The sequence below is a fragment of the Uloborus diversus genome, unplaced genomic scaffold (assembly GCF_026930045.1).
Source record: "Uloborus diversus isolate 005 unplaced genomic scaffold, Udiv.v.3.1 scaffold_15, whole genome shotgun sequence".
In the NCBI taxonomy this organism is placed as follows: Eukaryota; Metazoa; Arthropoda; class Arachnida; order Araneae; family Uloboridae; genus Uloborus; species Uloborus diversus.
Window position 1 is genome coordinate 2,545,323 of NW_026558209.1, and position 26,428 is coordinate 2,571,750.

General features: G+C 38.9%; 1 protein-coding gene across 1 annotated transcript in view; it reads left to right on the plus strand.

Moving 5' to 3' along the window:
- The window catches only part of LOC129233050 (hemocyanin B chain-like), a 36,225-nt gene extending 10,044 nt beyond the window's left edge, over positions 1–26,181 (plus strand). The window contains exons 3-9 of the mRNA XM_054867132.1: positions 3,085–3,290; positions 11,484–11,880; positions 13,532–13,660; positions 17,169–17,303; positions 18,289–18,475; positions 22,519–22,742; positions 25,302–26,181. Coding sequence (XP_054723107.1) covers positions 3,085–3,290; positions 11,484–11,880; positions 13,532–13,660; positions 17,169–17,303; positions 18,289–18,475; positions 22,519–22,742; positions 25,302–25,487 — 1,464 coding nt within the window. The 3' untranslated portion in view covers positions 25,488–26,181. The remainder of the gene's footprint in view (positions 1–3,084; positions 3,291–11,483; positions 11,881–13,531; positions 13,661–17,168; positions 17,304–18,288; positions 18,476–22,518; positions 22,743–25,301) is intronic.
- The last annotated feature ends 247 nt before the right edge of the window (positions 26,182–26,428 follow it).

Here is a 26,428-nt window from a genome sequence, read left to right on the forward strand (position 1 = left end):
CCTGGAGACGGTTTTCGCTAGAGGAGCAGCATCGTACGGCCGACGGTGGTGCTGCAGAGGGTGCTGGTGGGAAAATAAAACCATAGCACATCAAAACAGTCAAATGAAAGCAATAAGCAATCGTGATTGCTCAAAAAAAAAAAAAAAAAAAGACACACACACACACCAAGTTTCTTTACCTTATAAGTACAGAACATTTGCATAATTCGGAATTTTACAGTTCACGGTTTACAGTGATATCTTTCTCTTTAAATATATAAGAAAGAATATGCAAATGTTTACTTTCAAATGTACGTAAAAACAGTTAAATAAATTAAATACTTCTAACACCTCTCACCACACATAAGGCCCCTCTATATACGAATCGACGCATCAGCTCGAGGTCAGCCATTTTGAATCGGAGCGCGTGCTTGAGTGGTTGTCTTTTCTGGCGAGTTATCGCGTTTGGTGATTTCTCACTGCGAGCAGTGATTGGCGGCACTTAAATGGGGTCGTTTCCAAAATTTTAAAAGGATTTTTTTTTCTGAAAGAACATGCTTAAAAACATAGGATATAACCATTTTTTAACTAACTTAAACTTAAACAAATTATTTAAAAAATCTAACCATTTTTTAAATAATTGTTTAAGTTTAATATTAAAAAAAATATTTAAATCGTTGCGCGTCTCGTGCTTATTAATAACTAACTAATAATTAGTTTATTAGTTAGTATATTACTAACTAATAAACTAAACCTAATCATTGCAAACCATTACATGAACATTCAAGTAAATTTATGACTATGTTAAATTTTTTTAATTAAATTAAAAATTCTTCATTTAAAAAAAAAAAAAAAAAACTCTAAGGTGGATGACGGGACGCTTGTGAACACAACATGTAGAGACAAGTGAACAGTTCCCGTATCCTCTCGCAATATAAACATTGGTGTAGGGTTTTTATAAGTGTTGAAAAAGTGTAGATACTTATAAATATTATTTTTCTGCAGTCAGTTTGTAAATTTACTGTTAATTTTTATTACATTATTATTAATTATCTATTTATTAATTTTTATAAAAAAAAATTCTTTTGTTACTAAATAGTTGGCCAACGATTTAGTGTTATATACTATTTATTAGGGGAAAAAAAAGAAAAAATATTTTCCTTTAACTGAAACCTAAAGTTAAATATAATTTTAAAATTCATCATCATATTCTGTATGAAGCTTAAACGCACTACGTAACAAGAATAAATTTTGCATAATAAAATATTATTTGTAATGTTTAGCCTTTTAAGTTTTTTTTTTTTGTCTTGTCAATCCAGTGATTAAATATGATAAAGTGAAAAAACCAACGTAAATAAAGCACAAATTTTGAAGAAAATACAGCATATAGCTATTTCATGCTACAATGGAGCCTCTTCATCAGTGCTAAAAGCTCACCAACACAACCAGAAGTTGCGAGAGAACATTTTGTGAGCGTTTTGCACTGATGAAGAGGCTCCATTATAGCCTGAAATAGCTATATGCAGTATTTTCTTCAAAATTTGTGCTTTATTTACGTTGGTTTTTTCACTTTTATCATATTGTAGCACAAAGCTTATATGATAATTTTTCATTCAGTGATTAAATAGTCTACGAAACTTAAAATTGGGCAGAGAGCAGAGGTATATAATTTGGAATTTTTTCTATTGACAGTTACTGTACGCTATACTAACATTATAGATTACAAACCCTTCTTTGTAATTGGTATAGACGTATATTTTTCATATTAAAGAGTATTTCGTTGAAATACGATGCCTGCCCTGCATTTTTCAATCGTGTTCACAGACATATTTAAAGAAAAAAAACATCAATTAAAGAAATAATTTTTTAAAAAATCTGAAAAAATTCCAAGGAAAAAAGAAAAGACTATTCAGTCGTGAGGACACTTTAGCTCTGTAAAATTGATAATATTTTTGGAGAAATTAAGAAATGAAAAGAAATTGTTAATATGTGCCCCACCTTTAATCTACATCTGAACGACTGTTCGGATTTAGCGAAGTCCGGTTTAATAGCATCCAGATTAAAGAGGGTTTATTGCTCAAGGATTCTCCTTCTCTGGGCCTTCCCACCCCACGATGTGTGAAAAAGAAAAAACGAGTTAAAGGAAACTAGACTATAATATGTAACAATTTCAAACTGAGAATAATAGATGGCGACACCAGATGAACTTTTTACTTACATCTAGTGTCTCCATCTGTTGGTTTGAATTTTGCTTTAAATGGGTTTTCACTTTTCATCCGTTATTATCTCTCTTTTTAATTTGAAACTTTCACATTTTCGTAATTTCAAGAGAAACATAAGTTGCGCTTGGAGGTACTCAAGTGCTCGCGATACCCCCAATCGCCCAATAATGAAAAGTAAACGGGTGATTTTTCGAAAACGTGACATTTTATATTCACAGATTTTTTAGAAATTAAAGAAAATAAATAAATCAATTTTAATAAAAATAAATTTTTCTGTTTTTTACTGTTACTACTAGCCATGTGCTGATTAATCGGAAGCAATCGGTAATCGTCCAAAATCGGCCGCTTTGTCGATTATTTATAATCTGCCACAATTTTCAGCGATTCGTTTTATAACTAAAATTACTTAAGTATGTCAGGAGCAACAAGAACATGTGTTGAATGGGTTTATTAACAATAAATAAAGGTTTTTCTGAAACCTAAGATAATGATAAATCTCGAAATAAATAATAATAAACATAAATAAAACAAAGATTTTAAAAACTAATTTATTCATTTTTTAAATTTTGAATTTTGAAGTTTGGAATTTAAAAGAAAATGCTGAAACATTATTTTAAAAAAATGGAAATGGAGTGAAATAAATCCTCACTTACAGAACAAATTAACTACTACAACAAAGTCGAACTAGTGAATTCAACAAAATGCAAAAATCAGGGATGGGAAAATTGTATCAAGAATAGTTATCATTATTATTAACTGGCTGCCGATTAATCAATCAGTCATCGGCCAGTTCACTTCTCGGTGCAACCCTAGCACAATCTATTTCTACTTTTCTCGGCGACAATGCCCCGCCTCACTCATCTCCGACTGTCCCTTCCTCCAGGACGTGATCATCAACATCGAGAAGACGGGCAACGTGATGGACCCCGAGTATCAGCTGGCGTACTACCGGGAGGACATCGGCATCAACGCCCACCACTGGCACTGGCACTTGGTGTACCCGGCCACGTGGCGCCCGGAGGTCATAGGACGCATCAAGGACAGGAAGGGAGAACTCTTCTTCTACATGCACCAGCAGATGTGCGCCAGGTAACACATCTTTTGGGTATCTGCACAACACATCCAAGTACCCTTTAGTTATCTGCTAGAGATCATAACACATCTAAATATCCTTTGGGTATCTGCATAACACATCCAAGTACCCTTTAGGTATCTGCTAGAGATCATAACACATCTAAATATCCTTTGGCATAACATATCCAATTATCCTTTAGGTATCTCCTAGAGATCATATAATACATCTAAATATAGTTTAGGAATCTGCACAACGCATCCTAGGATATTCATTAGGTATCTGACAGAGATCATAATGCATCTAAATATCCTTTGGGTATCTGCACAACACATATAAGTACCCTTTAGGTATCTATTAGAGATCATAACAGATCTAAATATCCTTTGGGTATCTGCATAACACATCCAAGTACCTTTCAGGTATCTGCTAGAGATCATAACACATCTAAATATCCTTTGGATATCTGCACAACACATCCAAGTACCCTTTAAGTATCTGCTAGAGATCATAACACATCTAAATATCCATCAGCTTTCTGCACAACGCATCCTAGGATATTCATTAGTATCTGACAGGGATCATAATGCATCTAAATATCCTTTGGGTATCTGCATAACACATCCACGTACCCTTTAGGTATCTGCTAGAGACTATAACACATCTAAATATCCTTTGAGTATCAGCACAACACATCCAAGTATCCTTTAGGAATCTGCTTGAGACCATAACACATCTAAATATCCTACAGTTTTCTGCTAGAAATCATGACACATCCAAATACAGTAAACTCTCGATTATCCTCCACCTTTCAAACTTTAAATGAAAAAAATATTTTTTTCTTCATGATTCACTGAATGGTGATAATGAATTTAAATGACACATTTTAACTCGACAAGTGCAAACTATATTTTTAAACATTCATATTTCTTTTCTCCCCCCCATTCCAATGCTATCAAATTTTCCAAGGTCACCGAAACTCATTGACAAGTTGAAACCTGCTTTTTAAATCAATACTATTTTCTGCTCCAGATCTGCATTAGTTACTGATTTTTAGATCTACACCTCTTATGCGTGTAAACGCTTGACCCGACCAAGGTAATTCGTTTGTAATAATGAGCAGGTTTTTTCTTGACTTTTACGTGCATTTTTTGCATACACTGTTATCATTTTCGCTGTAGTTAAAAGTATGCGAGTGTTATTGATATTTCTAAGCTATTGCATAACACTAGCATCGTTTTTACCGCGGTTCCCGCCCCACCCTATTCTGCGGATGAGCGGAATTTACTATACCCGGCACCAGGCAACCCTTTGAGTACCTTAATAATAGTTTACTTTTATTTATTGAATGCAAGTTTGCGATTTTGTTGACTATTAGACACCCTCTTAGTCGAACACAGCCGAAAATCATCTGAAACATAAGCTTGTGTTGCTTGACACTCGCTGCTCATCAGGTAAGGCAATTTTGAAAACTCTTTTCCGAGGAAGTAAGTTGTCATAAACCCTAAAAATTACTTCCCAGCAGGTGCCTGCCAGTTTTACCCATCCAGAAGTAGATGAACTTTAAGCTAACTTTTATAAGTGTGACTTTTTTCAGTTGCTTTAACGCAGACTCAAAGTTAACCTTTTTAAGTTGCGTTACAGTTGACTTTTTTCAGTTAATTTGAAGTTTAACTTGGAGTTAGCCTATTAAGTTAACTTTTTTAAGTTAACAAAACTTAAAGAGAAGTTTGTTTTTTATTCAAAGTAATGTCCCATGTTAGTACTCAAACTTTTGCTAAAATTAAGTTCTGGCATTACCATTAGAATTTTGTCTCCTTTCTGGTAGCTACCGCGGGCACCAAGGGGTATCCCAACACATTCGTTGTGATACGCCACCCCCTTTTGGGGGTGGTCCCCCCCCCGCTGGGGTACGCGTACCACCAGTTAATAACCACTGTCGTACAATATTGTTTTGTCAAGTTCGAATCACTAACCAGTGTTTTTGTAGGGTTGGTTGTCCTAGTTCCCCTTAAACGCTTTTGGAACGAAGTTAGAGGATCGACAGCACGACTGAGGTAAGTGAACTCTCTTCCCTATGTTCGACGAAGCATCCGGAAGGGGGGTTCTTTTGGGGGCTACGGGGGGCTCGGGAGGGGGGCACCCCGAGGGGCACCGGTGTGCGGAGAGTTCTCTCAGTAATAAAATAAATAATTGATTGTTGCAGTTCGGAGCTATCCATATAATAATGTCACACTTTTTTCAATATTTTTGAGTCCCTCCCGCCTTGTCACATTTTTACAGACCCCCCCCCACAAAGTGTGACGTCATTTGTGGACAGCCCCTTTAACAACGCAGTGAAGCAGACTCTAACGATACAGTCGAATCCCGTTTTAGCGAAAACCTTTATTTAACGAAGACTCTTGAGATCTCAAAATTATATTATATAGCCCTTACATATTAATAGTTTCATTGTAACGAAATTTCGCTACAACGAGCAAGCATTTCTGGTATTTTGAACTTCGTTAAAACAGAATTCGACTGTAGTTTCGTAATGATTGACTGGCGATTATCGGCGCATGCGCTGCCCGTAGCCCTCGGGGACCGCCCCTTCTGAGTCCAGAGCAGGCTCGGAGTCAACTGCGAGAAATTGTTATCGATTACAATTATGATTATAAACTCAAAAAATATGCAGTCGATAACGATTATAATTACGATTACACACAAAAACTGACTACTCGCATATAGGCTAGGAGTCGATTAGAGTGAAAACGATTGCGATTACTGTAAAAAGTGAGCGGAATGACACTCTGAATGCTATGGTTTACTTCGATTGCATCCAGATTTCCCGATTTAGATTATGATTACAATTCCAGGGATTTTAAATATGGATATTATGATTACGATTATGATTAGACGAAAACGTAATTGATCACGGTCGATTGCAATGACTCCAAGCCTGTTCCAGAGAAGTGAAACCGGAACACCGACGCGGTTTCCACCCATCGCCGACGCCGTTGGTAGGATGGATAGAAGGACAGGTAATTAATCATACAGAGAAATCTCATTGCAACGAATACCAATACAACGAAATATTCGTTTCAACGGAATGAAATTTCAGTCCGGATATAATTGTCATTACATTGCTTGAATTTCGTTACGAAGAACAAAATGGGCGACTCCTCGATGATCGTTGTAACGGGATTTCCCTCAATAAGCTAGACAGATGGATAGATAGTTAGGTGCATAAATACTTAAATAGACGAACAAAACGGGCGACCCCTCGATGTAACGGGATTTCCCTCTATAAGCTAGACAGATGGATAGATAGTTAGATGCATAAATACTTAAATAGACGAACAAAATGGACGACCCCTCGATGATCGCTGTAACGGGATTTCCCTCTATAAGCTAGACAGATGGATAGATAGTTAGGTACATAAATACTTAAATAGATTGACTGAGAGAAGTTAAGGAGTTAGATCGACAGGGAGATGGGCAGACGATGCTCTGCGGCTAGACGGAAGCTCTTCCAACAGCGACAGATCAGGAGTTTGTTTGATTGTCACGTGACATTCCGATTTGCGGTCATACTCCATAATGCTCGGTACCACTTCTTTTTTTTGGGAGAGACGCGTTTGGTACGTCTCGAGTCGTCACCACCGAGCCAATAGCAATCGAGGATCGACAGGAGACACGTGAAGACAAGTCACGTGACTATGAAGAAAGGAACAGGGGGGGGGGGCGTACTATCCCACTGAGGGTTGAAAAGTAGTTCAAATGCGTGCAATATACCGACCCGAAGACCGCAGTTTCGTCCTTGTTAAGGACTGATGAGTGTGGAATGCTGTGCTACACTCATTTTCGCTACCAGTTTGTTTTCAATCTCGGCTTGAATGAGAGAACCCGGTTTCTTGCCTGTTCCGGGCAAATGAATCCGTAACAAGGAAAGAAACTGCAGTCTGGATGTCCGTGTGGATGCAACCGCACTGTTGGTACTATTTTGCATGTAAGATCTGCTTTAGTTCTGGGTGATAAGGGTGGTAGATGGTTTTCCTATAAATGGTTAAAAGTTAGACCTTTGCAGCGATCGGCGCGGCGTTTGGTTTCACTTCTCATCGAGTGTTGTTGTTGATAATTGTTTCGGATTCGCTTGCACCCTTCCTGAAGCTTCTTCGGCATGGACGAGGGATAGAGAGGAAGGGGGGGGGGGCACTCGACAGATCAGGAGATAAAAGTTTAATTTTCTAAAAAAAAAAGGAAATTGCTTCGTTCACGATGATCATGATTAACTTCCCTCTCTTGCATTTTTATGTTTGCGTTTCCACCTCGTTCAGTGCTTCCGCAGTAGTTAACAGTAGAAGAGATGCTCAACAGTTAAAAATGCAAGGACATTTTAAGGTAAATATTACTGTAAAGTGGAGTGTTTACAGTACGACAAAAGTTTTTCAGTAAATAGTGCCAGAAAAAAATTTTTGAAAAAAAAAATAGAACCGACTTCAAAATTGCTCTAAAATGTGAAAAATAATTTTATTCTTTAAACACCATCGATAATATTTTTAAACATAATTTTTGAAGTTGGCGCAAAAACAAAAAGTAAAATCCAGTGTAACCATATGCTTTGTTCATATTTTTTTCAGAAAACATCCGAAGTTAGGAACGAAACATTTATATCGTTACTAAAATATGCTGTTATCAATGCATACTGTTGAGTTGCAAATGTAAGGTATGCTGAAAATTGAACTTTGGAGAGTGAGGTACGTCATAGAATCGAGATAAAACAAAGACTTTATTTTCTTCATAATTTTTGAAGATGGATATCGAATCTTATCTTTTTCAGGCCACTAGTAAAATTTACCTCTCTTCAACATTGTTGAAGCTTCAAACTCACTTGCATCTACATCCGTGATTTTTTCATGGGTACTCCCCCCCCCCCCCCAACGCACCGTCCAAAATTTCGACTAATTACTGTACCACACCAACCCTCCAAATTATAAATGTTACACATTTGTAACTGTAGCAACATCAAAATCTTTTAGTTTTGAATGAAAATTTGAGGTAACTTCCTTTACGTAATATGAAAGCGAAACGTACTTCCGAAATCGTGATTCCTTCTGCACTTTAAGTGCACCAACATGAATTTTCGAGCTACCTATATACAAACACGTATAGCACCAATTGCTCGCCACAAATAAACTCACAATCACCAAATTTTTCGTCCGGCGGGCCGTTTTGACAGTGATAACAACTCTCTCATCACCATAGAAGGTTTCACAATAGTTTCTATTGAAACTGAGCTAACCCAGAATGCACTACCAGTGGCGTAGCGAGAAAAAATCCTTGGGGGGTGTTAATTTTTTCTGAAGTTTAAAGTAAAGCTATGTCCTCAAGTTTATACACACACACACATATATATATATATATATATACAATATATTCATATATGTATGTATATACAGTGAAGCACCGTTTATACGTTTTTGAAGGGACTGTATGAAAAAACGTATAATTGGTATAGGTTACTGAGTATTAGACTATGCAGGGACCGATTTGAAAAACACATAATTGATAAAAACGTACAAAAGAGAAACGTATATATGTATATATATACAATTTTGGGGCTCATGGGGGGGGGGGTTCTAACCCCCCTATCCCTCCCCATGGCTACGCCACTGTGCACTACGAACGCTTATTACGTCAAAACTGAGGTTTGTATCATTCTCACCCTCCAAACCATTCTCACCCGCTTTTACGGTGCGTTGATACATCACGTGACTTAACATATGCAGTGCTAAAAATGCAGCAGAATTTTAGTTAATTTTAATGCAAAATACAGTAGAGACAAATTTTACAGTACATTTTATGGAAATAGCAAACGAATACAGCAACAATGGACGTACAGCGTCCAGGGCCCCAGAGAACCAAAGTGGGCCCTTGTCACTTTGGTTACCGGGCCCCTCTCTACTCCATAATCTTGCCAAATTTATGCTACAACATCTCAGAGTCAGGCTCTAGTTTCCGATTAGGCTGGCATGGCCTCTCGTCGGCCCTGACTATGTCAAAAACGGTTTGAAGCTTATGATTTCCCATTCCCGCCCTTTGAGTCCCATTCAGTGTAGAGGTTAGTGCGCCGTTCTCCAAAGAAGCCGATGTGTGCATCACATGACTTCCTTTTTACTCCAATTTAATGTCATTTCCCCATCATTGGCAATTTTAATGTGATTCAATAGTTTACTCTCTAAATATCACCAACAGTGGCCAAATTTAAACAAAATTGAAAATTTAAAGAAAAAATCTCCAAATTTGTCGCCAAGTTGGCGACAAAACTTGGCGACCAAAAGACTGGCGATCTATCGCCAAGTGTCCGACAAATTATAACACCACTTGAGTTTACACCGAAATTAACAATGTTTTAATAAAGAGGGAATCCCTAAGAGGGGCAAAAGATCCCCTTAGGAACATCCGAATGCAACCAAAAGGGAAGGTGCAAAACTAGGCCCCACTTGGAGTCTACGTACCAAATTTCAATTTTCTAGGACATACCGTTTTTGAGTTATGCGACATACATACACACATACACACATACGCACATACATACGTACATACGGACGTCACGAGAAAACGCGTTGTAATTAACTCGGGGGTCTTCAAAATGGACATTTCGGGTGTCTGTAGGTTCCTCGGCATATATCCACGCGTGGTCGGGTCGAAAAAAAAAACTCAACATTCATTCGGGGGTGAGAAAATGGAAATGAAGGCCGATTTTTGAGTGAAAATTTTTTCGCGAACACAATACTTCCTTTTTTGTAAAAAGGAAATAAAAATGAGAGGCAGGTTCGAAAACCACTGCTCTCGCTCTAGCGCAACTAGCCACAGCTTTCTCGTTTTTTCTACGTTGCATCTTACAGTTAAATAGGATTTACGGGAACAGTACTGGCACCCCGTCATTTTGACCGTAAAATTTCATGAATTTTAAACTTTTTTTTTCCGTGCACGTATGAAAAGTAAGGTTGCCCTCTCGAATCGCCTGCAGCAGAAAGGAGCGAAAACAATAAAAATACCCGATGGCAGTTTAAAACGAAATGAACACTGAATTCCCAAAACTCTCACAGAGTAAAGAAATTTACATAGAGAGGGCCCGTCTATAGTAAAAAGGAGATGAAACTCAAGTCGGAATTATGGGATACAGCGGTGCAATCATGGGCGGGGTAGCGATAACATGGTCTTTTCGTGAGAATTGTTTGCACCAATCTCGCGAAAGGACCGAAGTAAGTAGCTCGCGGATTGGTTTGCATTTTAATTTATGTTTTAATGCAATTTCAAAAACGTGCTTCATAAACTTGGAATAGTATCTAAGTTTAAATTAACAACCAATTGAGATTCAGTAATAGAATGTTTTGAATCAAGATGTGTCTCAAGATACTTGGCAAGAAGCAAAGGATCTTGGGATACAGCGGTGCAACTTCCGACTTTAATTTCTTAGTATAGCGGGTCCTCTCTATGTAATTTCTTTGCTCTATGCAAAACTCTAGACTTCGATTCCAGTGTCTATTTCCAACACAGTCTGCAGCGCTCGTCGCTCTCAACGGTAAGACGTGTTTTCCATTCCCTAATGAAAGGGGTCCAGGTTTCCGAGCAGGTAGGCTTTGTTCTCAGCTCAGAAATGTTCATAATCAGTGGCGTTGTTGATGGGGAATATAATGCACTCGTTATATACGGGGTGTCCCAAAGCGACCGCATAAACTCTGCACCGCTGGATTAATCGTCGGGAGTGCATAAAAACTGCCCAAAGAAGCGTTCCTGTACGATCCGCAGTTTACGAGAAAGATACGGCAAAAAACAAGTGTGACGTCACTTCCGGTGCAAGGAAAAAACACTTAATTGGACATATCAACAACAGCATTTGCATATCTTTCCAGGCCATTATGTTTGAAACGTTCGCCGCGCATATCGCGCCGTGGAAAGATATGCAAATGCTGTTGTGGATATGTCCCATAAAGTGTTTTTTTCCCTTGCACCGGAGGTGACGTCACACTTGTTTTTTGCCGTATTTTTCTCGTAAACTGTGAGCGGTACAGAAACGCTTCCTTGGATAGTTTTTATGTAGTCCCAATGAAGAATCGCAGAGTTTATGCTGTCTTTTTCGGATGTCCTGTATATATGTATTCTCCACGGAAGACGCCGCTCTCCTCGACCGAGTGGGCCGTACTCATCGTCTGCGTGTGTTGCAGGTACGACTGCGAGCGCCTCTCCAACCACATGCCCCAGATGGTGCCCTTCCACAACTTCGAGGAGCCCCTCGAGGGCTACTCCGCCCACCTGTCCGCGAACGTGAACGGGCTGCCGTACGCTTCGCGCAACGCGGGCCTGCGCATGCGCGACCGGCCCGACTGCGCCGTCCAGGACCTCGAGCGGTGGCGGGAGCGCATCCTGGAGGCCATCAGTCTGGGTCACGTGGTCGACCCCAACGGACACGAGACGGCGCTGGACGAGGCGCACGGCATCGACGTGCTCGGACACATCGTCGAGTCCAGCTACGAGTCCGTCAACGTGCCCTACTACGGGAGCCTCCACAACTGGGGTCACGTGATGATGGCCTCGGCGCACGACCCCGACGGACGATTCAAGGTGAGACCTGTCCTTCCCGATCCTCGTTTTTCGACGCGTTGATTTTCCTTATGGGCTATTCTCGAAATAATGTCCCGTACGTAACGCTAAAGTTTTTTATGTTATTCAAGCAACTATTAGTTAAATACGGGATTAACTGTTATGGTTTATTAAAGTATGTATTATTCCACAACAGCATTATTTTTTGAAGGCTATGGTTAGCTAATAAAAATGTAAAACTTAGCGTTACGCACGGGACATTTTTTCGAGAATCGCCCTCATATTGTTACGTTTATTGGTTTTAATAGTTAATTGCCAGCATTTTTAAAACTTCACTTTTCAATGGTAGCCGCACATGTCTAACACTGTACAGTCTGTCAGAAAAATACGCATGCACCATAATGTGAAGAAGAAATCAAGCCGCAATCACAAAACTCGGCAAAAGCGGAAAGAGGTATACAAATGATTTAAATTTCAACGCCAATGAGATACGGGTAAGCGCTATGCGCACATGAGATGCGCAGCTGGAAGTTTCAAAGAGTGATTACCATAAGGCTATTCAAATGAATCTATCGACTTGGGTGGACATTATTGTGACTAGAATTCAGGAAAGGGATGGTCTGTCGTTCTGAGAGTACAAATGAGCACGAGGTGTTTGCAATCACAAGAACGACCCTTTCTGCACCAACAATGTCGCCAGTATTTGTTCGAAGTCTTTTACCATCTTCCAAACATCCGGTAGCATAAAGTGTAACCAATCGGAGACAATTGGATGACGCTGTTATTCGAGACAGACGTCCACTGACTCCACAGGCGAATGTCGATTGGCCTGTGGAGTCAGTGGTAGACATCACTCCAATACCCCACGTTACCCAGTGGTAGGCCCACGTTCCAACAGGCAGTGTGGATTGGATTTTACGTGCGCTACCGACTATTGAGAAATGATCTTCAGCGATAAACCCCGATTCAGTCTCAGTGCTGACGAACCACACATGCTTGTAGAGGTAGGTGACTTCTGCAGCAGTCCGGCTCGCAGCAACGTGAATGGCTTTTCTACGCTGATTGCCAAACGTCCCACCATCAGTCTTCGATACAGATTTGTCAACACGCCACTCTCCATCCTTTGAATTGAAGTACGGATTCGTGATTTTAGCACTTGATCCTTCACGAAGAAATTCTGTGATCGTGGTGGCCATCGCTCACCCCACCGTATTTCAAAGATAGGCCAATAATGCTGCGAAGAAAACTGCACCGGAAAATCTCTGACTAAACTTAGGATATATTGCTGCTAGTTAGACTATAATTGGTTCATTTCATTCAATGTTCAAGAAGTTTACGAAATTGGTTAAGTAGATTGTATTGTACTTATTGGGCGGATTAATTTACATTTTAATGGATCTTTTTCATGCTAGTGAATGACTATTTTTATTCGTTGGACCATTTTAAATATTAATGTTGTTGTTTCGCGTCATAGTTAATCATCATAGTTAATCACTTCATAAACATACGACTACACATGAAAGAAAATACAAAGAGAGAGACTCGAACTCAGTGATCCGGTGGGAGTCGAACCCACGACCATTCTCTGCTTCTACCACCCCTTTCTTTCAACGATTCTATTTTATGACTTGTGCTCTGGATGCGTTAATGTTTCTCAAACCTCCCCCTGCAGCTGAACCCGGGCGTGATGGACGACACGGCCACTTCCCTGAGGGACCCCATCTTCTACAGGTGGCACAGGTTCATCGATGACATCTTCCAGACCTACAAGAAGAAGCTGCCCAGCTACACCCAGGACGACGTAAGTGACCTCTCTTTTGGTGCCGGACAGTCCTCAAAAGCCCCGCTGTAGCTCCGCAAAAAAAAAAAAAAAACGATTGAAAAATTTCCCATTTCCGTGTGAAAAGAGGTTCTCCCATATTGTACCAGAGAATGCGGTTTTTACCCAGCATCCTTAGCGGCTAGTAGACGAACTTGTTTTGCGTAATGCATTCTGGGCAAAAAACACCGCTTTCGCTCCAGAAGCTAGCGGGAGGAGAAAAAATCCACATTTTCCCCGCAAATGACCGGAATGCGGCGAAAAGCAGGTTTTTTTTCCGGGGTCGAAAGTGTCCATGGAAACGGCCCCAAAGAGTTGGAGACTACGCCTCCAACTCCGAGTTCTGAAATTTCAGAGCCTCGGGCTCCGACTGTTTTACTCCAAAATGGATCCGACTCTCTGACTCGGCAGAGCTGCGGACACATTCACAGACTCCGACTCTTGAAACTTAACGTCTTCGACTCCCTACTCTTACGCCATATGCCCCTACTCCGCAGCCCTGCCCGTCTACCGCACTTTTATGAGGAAATCGCTGTTTAGTAATCTTTACTAATAATGAAGCCGAAAGTCTGTGTGTCTGGCTCTCGCATAGCACCTAGACCGTTCGGCCGATTTTCATGAAATTTGGCACGAAATGAGTTCGTAGCATAGGGGAAGCACCTAGAAGCGATTTTTCGAAAATTCGATTTTTGTCCAATTTTAAGCACATTTTACCGAGCAAATTATCATGACATGGACTAGTTAATTATGACACGGACGAGTAAGCTACCGTAACGTGGATAAGAAAAATAACATAGCCATATTGGCGATAAATTCATCATGCATTATTTTTAAACAAATAGGCGAACCGAATGACCTTTTCGTTTTCTACTAGGGGCAAAGCCACGCGGGTACCACTAGTATTCAATAATAGTAAACTTAATAGTAACAACTTGAGAATAGAAACTTTAATAGAGCAACAAAAGAGCTAGAGCGTGCGATATTTCTTTTTTTGCCTCCGTCTCTGCGTCCCTAGTATGAAACACTTGGAAACCATTTTAAAAAGATATCACCTCTGCACTCTATCAGTTAATGTTCTCCCAGAAGATGCCCGTACGGGTATGATGAGGGTATGCGATTGGCAGATACAGTCGAACCTCCATATATCGAACTTCCACATATCGAAATTTTCTATAAATCGAAATCCCAGCAAATTTATATGTTCATTACATAGAAAAATTGTTTCTATATATCGAAAAAATCTCTACATATCGATTTTTTTTTTCGAGACATTCGTAGATTTTTTTCCTCTTAAGACTGTTTGTCTCAAGAAAAAATGAAGGTTAGGAGAGAAAATTATGTTCACTAAAGGTTGCTACGAAACTCACAAGGAATCTGGGGTTGAGGGGTGTGTCGATAGGTCGTTGTTTCGTTCTAGAGTTCTTAAATTCCCTCAAGTTTACTTCAAATCTTAGTTGTAACCAGTAACATTGTAAAATCAGTTTCAAGTTCTCCCTTTTCTCTGTTGATTATCGTTCCTAGTCGTTTTAGCAGCAGTAAAAATCATTCAAGTTAAGTAGATTAATTTTTTACTTTTCTCTCGATTTGTCCAAACGAAAATCCCCTCATGTTGCGGATCAAGTTGAATTGCCGAAGAATAAAGATGTATGAGGGCGCAAAAATGTAATTTTTGTTACTTTTTTAATTATTAACTTTCATTTAATCCTATGCTCGTATAAATTAGAAATTGATTTCATACACGAAAATTAGCTTTAATTTTTATATTTTAGAAGATTTTTAGGATAAAATAAGACCGTTTCTTTATATCGAAATTTCTATATATCGAATTTTTTTCCGGCAATTTGCTACTTCGATATATGGAGGTCCGACTGTATTTGTTTATTGCTTGTTTTGAGTCAAACGAAGATAGCATTTTATGGGGAAGGGAGGGGGGTGCAGAAAACGATATGCATGCAAGTCGGAAAGTTTGATTTTCAATTATTTTCATAGTAGAAAATTAGAAAACACTTTTTTCTTCTTAAATATTGTGTATTTTCATGTAAGATTTTATCGGTTTTATACTCCGATCTTCATCCTTCTGATTTAGAACGCTACCATTCCAGCATTGCTCCTCCGAGAGTCACTCGATTTTCCAAAAATAAAAATGAAGACAGTTTATTTAAACATTTTTTCTGTTCTTTTCTTCGCCTTTAAGACCAATAAATACATTTTTTTTCTGTTAAAATATATCATTCAAAGTGGGTCCGAGATCTAAGGAGGTTCACGGGAAATCCATGTCTGCGCATATAGTAACGAAAGCGGTAGAGCGCGTGATAGGGTTTTTTTTTTGGCAATGCGCTTGAAAGCTGTTAAACACGTCATTTAAATTCACCATGATGCAACGAGAAATATGCCGAATATGGAATTTCCTTCTCTTATTTAAGAACAACTTAATTCTCATGTTGACAGCCAGTTTCTCGGTGAAGAAGCACTCGCTCTAGAGGTATAGTGGCTCTATGCTGAAAGCCCGCCGAGTCTTTATGGATAGCTCACAGGAGTGAAGGCGCTCGATTCACATATCTCGGTTCACAGAAACGACGACGAGAGCGGAGTTGGGAGTAAAAGGACCGACTCCGACTCCTACACTCCAAAATGAGTCCGACTCAGATTCGAACTCCGCAGACTCGGGAGAAACATGACCGACTCCGACTTCTGGAATTTTTAAATAGACTTCGACTTTCGACTCCAACTCCTTCAGCTGAAACTCGGCCAGACTCAGACCCCGTAGCCACGGTGGAAATGCAGACTCAGAGGAAAAAAATGACCGACTCTTGGATTTCCTTCGACTCCAACTCCTTTACCCTAAAGCCAGTCCGACTCCTGCTCCGTAGCTCTGGTCTATAGATGTGTTCATTCGACATATCAAGTTTCACGCAAATGACTCTTTAAAAAAAATTTAAAAAAAAAAATTTCGTTATTATTAGAGTCTGGTTTATATGCCTAATAAAACCATCAAAATGTGCACTAAAAATTTCTAAAATATGCCCTAAAAATTCAAAAAAAAAAAAGGGAATATTCTTTTTTTTTATTCACGGGAAAAAAAAAGTTTTAACTTTAAGAACACGTATAGCCTTTCTATTATTGCGTTTTTTACCTTTTTGGCGATAAGATTCCCAAAAAGTAGAAAAAAGGCGCATTAATGGTACGCACAAAAAATCAGGCGACCCGAGAAAAACCCACAGGGCGCTCGATTTTTCGTTCTTCATCAAAAAAAAAAAAAGCTCGTTTTTTTTTAATAAAAAAAAAGCTCGTTTTTAAAAAAAAAATGCTCGTTTTTTTTAAATTAAAAAAGAAAAAAATCTGAACGCGCGTGAAAAACGCAGCAATAAGCTATTCCTTTGAAAATTCGCCGCTTCTGTGCAGTTATGGGCATTGACGTTTAGCGAAGCAAATGTGTGCAATGGATGTGTGCTCTGGTTGTTGTCGATATTGAATTACCGTTTCTTTCCAGCTGCACTTCACCGGCGTCACCATCAAGTCCCTGGACGTGAAGGCCAAGCACCTGAACGTGATCGAGACCTTCTTCCAGGAAGACTTCCTCGACGTCTCGCACGCCTTCTACTTCCCCAGGTCCGGAGCCGTCAAGGTGAGTCCCGTCACACCGCGTCGATATGTCAGGCACACGTATGCGATAGATCACAATTTGTCGCTGTATCACACGTACATAACCATCACACTTCAATACATCACGTACATTTATACGATATATAATAAACGTCGATATATCATGCACGCGTATGCGCTATATCACTACGCATCGATATGTCAGGCACACACGTATACGATACATCATAACACGTCGATCAATCACACGTACATATACACACATCGATATATATCACGTACATCTATACGATCTATCATACACACGTATGCGATATATCACAACACGTCGATGTATCACAAACACATACGCGATACACCACAACACGTCTATCTATCACAGGTACATATGCGATCATCATAACACGTCGATGTATCACACATACATAAACGATCTATCACAACACGACTATACATCACGCACATTTATACGTCATATCACACACGTCGGTATGTCACGCACGTTTCGCAGCTAAAAATGCGAATGGGCGTACCTCAAAAAAATCGGAAAATGAGTTATGACCACCACAGAAATGTCCAGAGTCGATTTTGTGATATGACAAACGGGCGTATCTCTACAATAATTAGTAAAAAAAAATTAGTCTTTCACACTGATGGCGGTTCTCAAGACATACACTAAACTGGAAATCTTCAAATGGGTTTTCTGCAAAATGCTTAAAAGTGAGATTCGTCTTTTTAGCGACGATTTATACGATATATCATACACGTCGATATATCACCCACACAAATACGATGCATCACACACGTGAGAGTGGTTACGTAAAAAATTCTCTAGTGTATAAAAAAACTTGTTTTAGAAAGTTGATGGCTCCCTATACTACTCGAATATACCACAATTAAAAGATAAGTCCAAAATTCCTGGAATAGGTTTGCTCGAAAAATGCGACACTCGTGCAACTGCGCCGACATATAGAGTGCACTCTGACCGTCTGCTCTGCCTTTTGCAGGTCCGCTACGAGCACCTGAACCACGAGCCGTTCAGCTACAAGATGGTGGTCCTCAACTCGGGCACCAAGACCCGGCACGCCAAGGTGCGCATCTTCCTGGGCCCCAAGTACGACCACCTGGGCAACGAGGTCAAGATCAACGACCTGCGCAGGCTCATGGTGGAGATGGACTCCTTCCACGTGGAACGTGAGTGACCTTCACACTCGAAACCGGGCTCGAAACGTCTCGCGTTTAGCGTCGGTCGAGGGAGACGCAGATCTTAAGCATTGGTTTCCTAGGAGGGAATCGCCGACCTTCGGCGTCGCTTCTCGCCGAGAGGGAAACTTGATTCTTCTGCGCATGCGCGCCCGACCAAAACCGACGTTGTGAGTGGCACACCGGAATCACTTGACTTTGATTTCAGCGTCACGCCGAGCAGCGACGTCAAAGCTCGGTGATTTCGCTTCTAGGAAACCAGGGCTTTAGCAGTACTTGAAAACCGCCCGTCAAAGTATGACGGGTGAAAATCGCTTCTACAATTGAACGAAGCCGCTGCCCATGTGGTGATATGGTAATATTTTGATATACAGTCCATATATCGAACTTCCACATATCGAAATTTTCTATGTATCGATATCCCAGCAAATTTCAATGTTCATTGCATAGAAAAATTGTTTCTATGTATCGGAAAAAATCTCAATATATCGAATTTTTTTTTCGAGACATTCTTAAATTTTTTTTTCCCACTTTAGGCTGTTTGTCTCATGAAAGATGAAGGTCAGGGGAGAAAATTATGCTTACTAAAGGTTGCTAAGGAACTCACAAGGAATCTGGGGTTGAGGGGCGTGTAGATAGGGCGTTGTTCCGTTCTGGATATCTTAAATTCCCTCAAGTTCATTTCAAATCTTACTAGTTAGTTGTAATCGGCAACACTGTAAAATCAGTTTAGAGTTATCCTTTTTGTCTGTTGATTATCATTCCTAGTCTTTTTAGCTTCAGTAAAAATCATTCAAGTTAAGTAGATTGATTTTTTACTTTTCTCTCGTTTTCATTGTCAAAACGAAAATCTTCTCATGTTGCGAATCAAGTTGAACGGCCGAAGAATCAAGATGTTTGAAGGCACGAAAATGTCATTTCTGTTCATTTTTCAGTTATTAACTTTCGTTTAATCCGATGCTCGTATCAATTAGAAATTGGGTTTCATGCACGAAAATTAGCTTTAATTTTAATGTTTTAGAAGATTTTTATGATAAAATAAGATTGTTTTTATATATCGAAATTTCTATGCATCGAATTTTTTCCCGCCAATTTGCTACTTCGATGTATGGACTGTTGTTGAAATTTTAACCCCAGCTCCAGCGGATGAACCCCAAACTCCAGGGGGTAGCTTTTATTGTGGATCCTCTTTTCGTGTCTTCGTTCCCCTGAAATCAGTCTTACCAGTAAAACCGTGAAGTGACCGGATCCAGTTAAGCCGTATCACGATAAAGCATCTCCCTGCACGTCGAACTTTACCAAAAAATATTACCAAATGATCATGCTAGGGCTCGAGTTTCATTGTTGATGACGTCAGGAGCGTGACTCGATCACCGAATTCGCTATTATATATACGAGGATTTAATTTTTGAATAACAGTTAAGTACGCCTCTTAATTTACACATTGTAATGCATGCCACACTAGTTACCATGCTTCACGCCTACGCTTTAAAGCAATATGTTAGTTAAGAGGTGTCATTACAAAAGGTTAACTTTTACTCAAAACCAATTTCCCTCAGTAATATTTTGCGTCTCCCTCGATGGAAACTAAACAATACAAATTTAGTTGCATATATATTAACACGGATCACTATTTATTGGTTTTTTACTTACTATTACAACCACTATTTTTTACTTTTGGAGGCGAGGCGAGTCAACAATCCAACACTATTTCAGTTCATAGTTTTAGAGCCATTTTTCAAAAACTTAGCAAACAGTGGTGGTCTTTGAGATTTGCCGAGCTTAGTTTTTTTAAAACTTTTAACAGTTAATTTAACTATAATTATCAAATAAAAATAATATTTTTCTCATTTTGTGAACTATCCTCCAGGTATCCTATTGGATACGCTGATTTTGAGTGACTTTTTTGCATTTTTTATGTCATTTCGAAACAAAATGAAAGGTTTAAAAATGTCCAAATATGATGCAATGAGAAAAAAGAAAAAATCAGTTTCACGAAACTGGAATCTGTGGAATGCATTTCTGTTTTCATGGATGAATTTTCAAAAACGTGGATAAGCTTTAAAACAGCACAAACGCAAAAATTTTGCCTATTTCAGAACCTTTTTTTTTTTACTTCTACGGAAATTGTAAAATCCGCAACTTTTCATAAATTAACAGATATATTTATTAATATTACGCTTACTTATTATCATCAATGAACTAACATATATTATTGTATTAACTCATAAATTATTCAATGAATAACATATTAATCATTAATTTAATTATTATTAATAATTTATTTCTGAATTATTAAGAATAGTTAAATTAACTTATAAAGTATTAGAAAATGAAATTAACTTATAAAGTATTAAATTATTAAATTAACTTATAAATTATTATATTATTAAATTAACTTATAAAGTATTATATTATTTAATAAACTTCTAAAGTATTATATTATTAAATTAACTTATATTATCATCACAACATTAATTTTTGTCATTTTAACTTATATATTTGATACAATAACTTACAATCCGTGTTAAATTAACATTAAGGAAAAGCTGGAACTCGATTTCAAAAACTTAATCCCTCTGTGTATTTTATATATATATATATATATATATATATATATATATATATATATACATATATATATATATATATATATATATATATATATATATATATATATTATATATATATATATATACATATATATATATATATATATATATTATATATATATATACATATATATATATATATATATATATATTATATATATATATACATTATATATATATATATATATATATATATATATATATATATATATATATATATATATATATATATATATATATATATAAAACAAGAGATACAATTTAAGACAAATTTAAAATAGAAATTCAAAGAAATTGAAAAATCAACGACATTAGAAAACTGAAAGAATAAATACAAAAGTGTACCGCAATGCCAGCGCAAAGCTGCTAGAAAGAAAAACAGTACAAACATATTCACACAAACAGTCAAAATACAATGGGTCCTAATTAGGACCAATCCCCCCCCCCCTTGATAAAGTGTTGGTCCTGGGTTCACCTTTTTCTTTTTCCATTTTGATGTTCTCGCTTTTTTCATTTGCTTTTTTCATTTGTATTTTGACTGTTTGTGTGAATATATATATATATATATATATATATATTATAAATATATTTGGTACTCATATATCTGATACATTCCATGGAAAAACTTACAATCCGGGTTAAACTAGCATTATTATTTAACGGAAAAACTGATGAAAAAAACAAAAACTGCGGGAGAAACGTAGATTCCGGGGACGGATAGTGTCGTACAAGACTAAGTCGACAAATTACTAATGTCAAAATAATGCATAACTAAAAGAAAAACAGTTCAATCATCTCTGCACCTGGAAAAAAATTATAACGAAAACACATGACGTCTTAAAATACATGTCGAGCGCCAAACTATAGATAATCCTGCCATCTAGCAACCCTGCTGCCAAAGTGTTCGCCAAGCCTTCTACCAGTCACATGATGTATCCATGAACCCATTTTTTCATCAGCAAGTCTGGGAAAGCTCGGTCTACTCTTATTATTAGTCTATGATCAGTGCTTTTAATTTCCTTGTTCACTCATCATATAATCATCAATAGTAATTTTTATTATTTTAAATATATTTGATACATTATATATTTTAATTTGTATTAATATATATATATATATATATATATATATATATATATATATATATATATATATACATTCCATGGAAAACTTACAATCCGTGTTAAACTAGCATTATTAGTTAACGGAAAAACTGATGAAAAAAACATAAACTGCGGGAGAAGCGTAGATTCCGGGGACGTGCCAAACTATAGATAATCCTGCCATCTGGCAACCATGCCGCCAAAGTTTTCGCCAAGCCTCCCACCAGTCACATGCACCTATTTTTTCATCAGCAAGTCTGGGACAGCTCGCTCTACTCTTATTATTAGTCTATGGTTCTAATCCCTCTGTGTGTTTCAGTGCGTCCCGGCGAGAACAGCGTGGAGCGTCGCTCCATCGACTCGAGCGTGACTCTGTCCGCTCAGCCCACGCTGCGTCAGCTGCTGAGGGGCGAGGGCGCGGACAAGAGGATGGACGAGTACTGCAGCTGCGGATGGCCAGACCACCTGCTCGTGCCCAAGGGGAACGTCGCCGGCATGAAGTTCCACCTCTTCGCCATACTCACCGACTACTTCCAGGACACGGTGAGTCGAACCACCAACGTATCTCAGCGTTTCAAGTTGAATAATCTTTACCTGGAAACGCTGGATACGGATACAGATTTTTATTTTCCCTCGGATATCCGCGGATACGGATATCCGGAACATCACTACCATGACCTAGTTGCCTACTGAATATGTACAGTAGACCCTCGTTTTACACGTGGGTTACGTTCCGCAGAAATGCCGCGTAAATTGAGACCTAATACTAATGTTAAAATAGGGGTTAGGTTCCGTAGATAAAAAAAAGTACTTCATTCCAGTGATGGCTAATCTTTATCTTTATCTTTATTACTAATAATAAAGCTGAAACTCTCTCTGTCCGGAGGATGTCTGTAGGATGTCTGTGACGCGCATAGCGCCTAAACCGTTCGGCCGATTTTCATGAAATTTGGCACAAAGTTAGTTTGTAGCATGGGGGTGTGCACCTCGAAGCGATGTTTCGAAAATGCGATGTGGTTCTTTTTCTATTATAATTTTAAGAAAAAAAACTATCATAAATTACGAAATTATCATAACGTGGAACCGTAACATGGGCACAAGCCAATTGGCGAGATACGAAATGATCATAACGTGGAACTGTAACGTCGGTAAAAGCCAGTTGGCGAGAAAATTCACCATACTATATTTGTAAATATACAGGCGAACCAAAAGAAATTTTAATTTTTCTATTACGGGCAAAGCCGTGCGGGTGCCGCTAGTTACTAATAATAAAGCTGAAAGTCTCTCTGTCCGGAGGATGTCTGTAGGATGTCTGTGACGCGCATAGCGCCTAGACTGTTCGGCCGACTTTCTTGAAATTTGACACAAAGTTAGTTTGTAGCATGGGGGTGTGCACTTCGAAGCGATGTTTCGAAAATTCCATGTGGTTCTTTTTCTATTCCGATTTTAAGAAAAAAAAATATCATAAGATGGACGAGTAAATGACGAAATGATCATGACGAGGAACCGTAACATGGGCACGAGCCAATTGGCGAGATACGAAATGATCATAACGCGGAACCGTAACAGGGGTACAAGCCAATTGCCGAGAAAATTCACCATGCATTATTTGTAAATATACAGGCGAACCAAAAGACCTTTTGATTTTTCTATTACGGGCAAAGCCGTGCGGGTATCACTAGTTAAACAATAATGCGCAAACAACATCCAACCCGAAAGAAACTACCGAAGGAGGGGAAAAAAAGTAAACGTTGCTTGAAGAATCACATGTAACCGCATCTGAGCGCTTTAAGTCGACTAATAAAATAATGATGTACAACTATCAAATCCAAAAGAAGCTGCCAAAAAGAAAAATAAAAAAAAAAAAAAATCCATAAATAAAAACCGAATCAAAAAGACAAGATTTATTGTGATCAAAAAATCAAATAAAATTATAATAAATAAGACAAAAGAAAGGGGGGGGGGAAGAAAGATCAATTAAACATAATTACCATTTGTATATGAGAAAACAGCGGACGATGATATAAAATATGCCGAGAACACATTTCATTGACCCATCTGCAAGGGATCACGTGTCTGCGATTTGAAATTAAGATAGGTTGTTGACAGGCTTTGGACAAGGTAAGAACAATAAGCAGTTTTAATTGCTCAAAACACTTACATTCAACGTTTTCATGATTGGTGCTAAAACGATTCGATAAAACGAATCACTCATCTTATACTATTGAAAACTGAGTGTATCCATTTATGTATCTATGTCACTCTATGTCTCCCGAAAGCACCAGAGAATTAACGATCGCACCAGTTATCGATAGATTTGCAATTTTTCAATCATCTTGTTTAGGAAGGTTTCTTTTTTCCACGACGTTAATTATAAGTAAAACGTAAATTCTTAACGCTGTCTCATTCGCTTTAAAATTTTCGATCGTCTGTTACCTTACAAGGAAATGAAGTTAATGAATACTTGAACTTGGCGGAATAGTTCCTGGTTCAAGTGGTAAATTCTTCATGCGGTCTTGGAGAATGGTATTAGTTAATGTGCTGCTGATTCAGGGGTACCTAAGTAGAGGGGTAATAGCGGAGAACCCGTAACAGAAAATTTCAGGGGAGTGTTTTTTGGGGGTGTTTCTCTCTTTGGGGGGGGGGAGGGGTGGTGCGCCATTGCTCATGAGGAAAGTGGACGTTCTTGTGCAGCCTAATTAATGTTCCGCCGCAGACATTAAGACGCGTTTTCCCGCTGCCTTTGGCGGTAAGAAGGGGGCGAATCTCCCCGAGTACACCACCGGTGTACTTTGATTCTTCCTGGGGACGAAGGTGTACACCAACCCGTCGATTGAAGCGACTAGTAACTATCATAATCGGTGTCACCGCCATTGTCCGATAGTTCTCTGAGGACTACGGATGTAGACATATGAAATGAGCGTAAACTCTCTGCGCATTCAGACATGACTGGAAAGAGACTCTTTAACCATGCGGGGGTCTCGAAAAATGTAGAAATACTATAAAAATCAGTGTGAAGACGAAACAGTTCTGAATAAAATATTTTTATTTCTTATACCTGAGCTTAAAGATTAATGGACATGCTTTCTCTCCCACCCCCAGGTGAACGACCACGGTCGCACTAGCGAATGCACCGACGCCGTGAGCTACTGCGGCGCCAAGGACCAGCTCTTCCCCGACCGGCGGGCCATGGGCTTCCCCTTCGACAGAGAGATCCACAGCTACTCATTCAAGGAGTGGCTCGAGTCCAACATGATCTCCGTGCCAATCACCGTCCTCCACGTCTAGACACGACACGCTCGCTTGGCTGAAGCTCGACTCATCCGACCAGATTTCTCTACTTGGCTGAAGCTCGACTCATCCGACCCTATTTCTCTACTTGGCTGAAGCTCGACTCATCCGACCACATTTCTCTACTTGACTGAAGCTCGACTCATCCGACCCTATTTCTCTACTTGGCTGAAGCTCGACTCATCCGACCACATTTCTCTACTTGACTGAAGCTCGACTCATCCGACCATCTTTCTCTACTTGGCTGAAGCTCGACTCATCCGACCCTATTTCTCTACTTGGCTGAAGCTCGACTCATCCGACCATCTTTCTCTACTTGGCTGAAGCTCGACTCATCCGACCCTATTTCTCTACTTGGCTGAAGCTCGACTCATCCGACCATCTTTCTCTACTTGGCTGAAGCTCGACTCATCCGACCCTATTTCTCTACTTGATTGTTAATGGACTCCTTCCACGTCAAGTCCGCTGTGATATCCCCACACGCCACTGATTTCTTATAAGTGTCAGATTTTCAGAAGAACATCTCTCTGTTTTTTTTTCTTCGCCAAGCAAAGGTTGAACTTTTCCCCGTTTACAACGAATCCTTCCTCCAAGACTTTATGTCTCTCTCCGATGCGCGGCATTTGGATGCTCGACTGTATTGACTTCGACGACTCACTTTCAAATGCAATAAATTCCTTTTGATGCAGTAGTTGCGAATCAGATAGTTATTTTTTTCACCCAGTCTCGGATCTGCACAGGACGCTTTTTGCTTTTAGTCGCACTAAAGGGAGTCAAATGGGACTCAAGCTCCTCTCTACACATTGGCAGTCAATTTTTAAGGGGTCTAAGGACCCTTAACCTTCAAAATGTTTGATTTTCTGGAAAACATATATGTTATGGCTAATTTAAATCTGAACAATTTGATACCTTATTTATTACCATAGGCAAAAAACTTT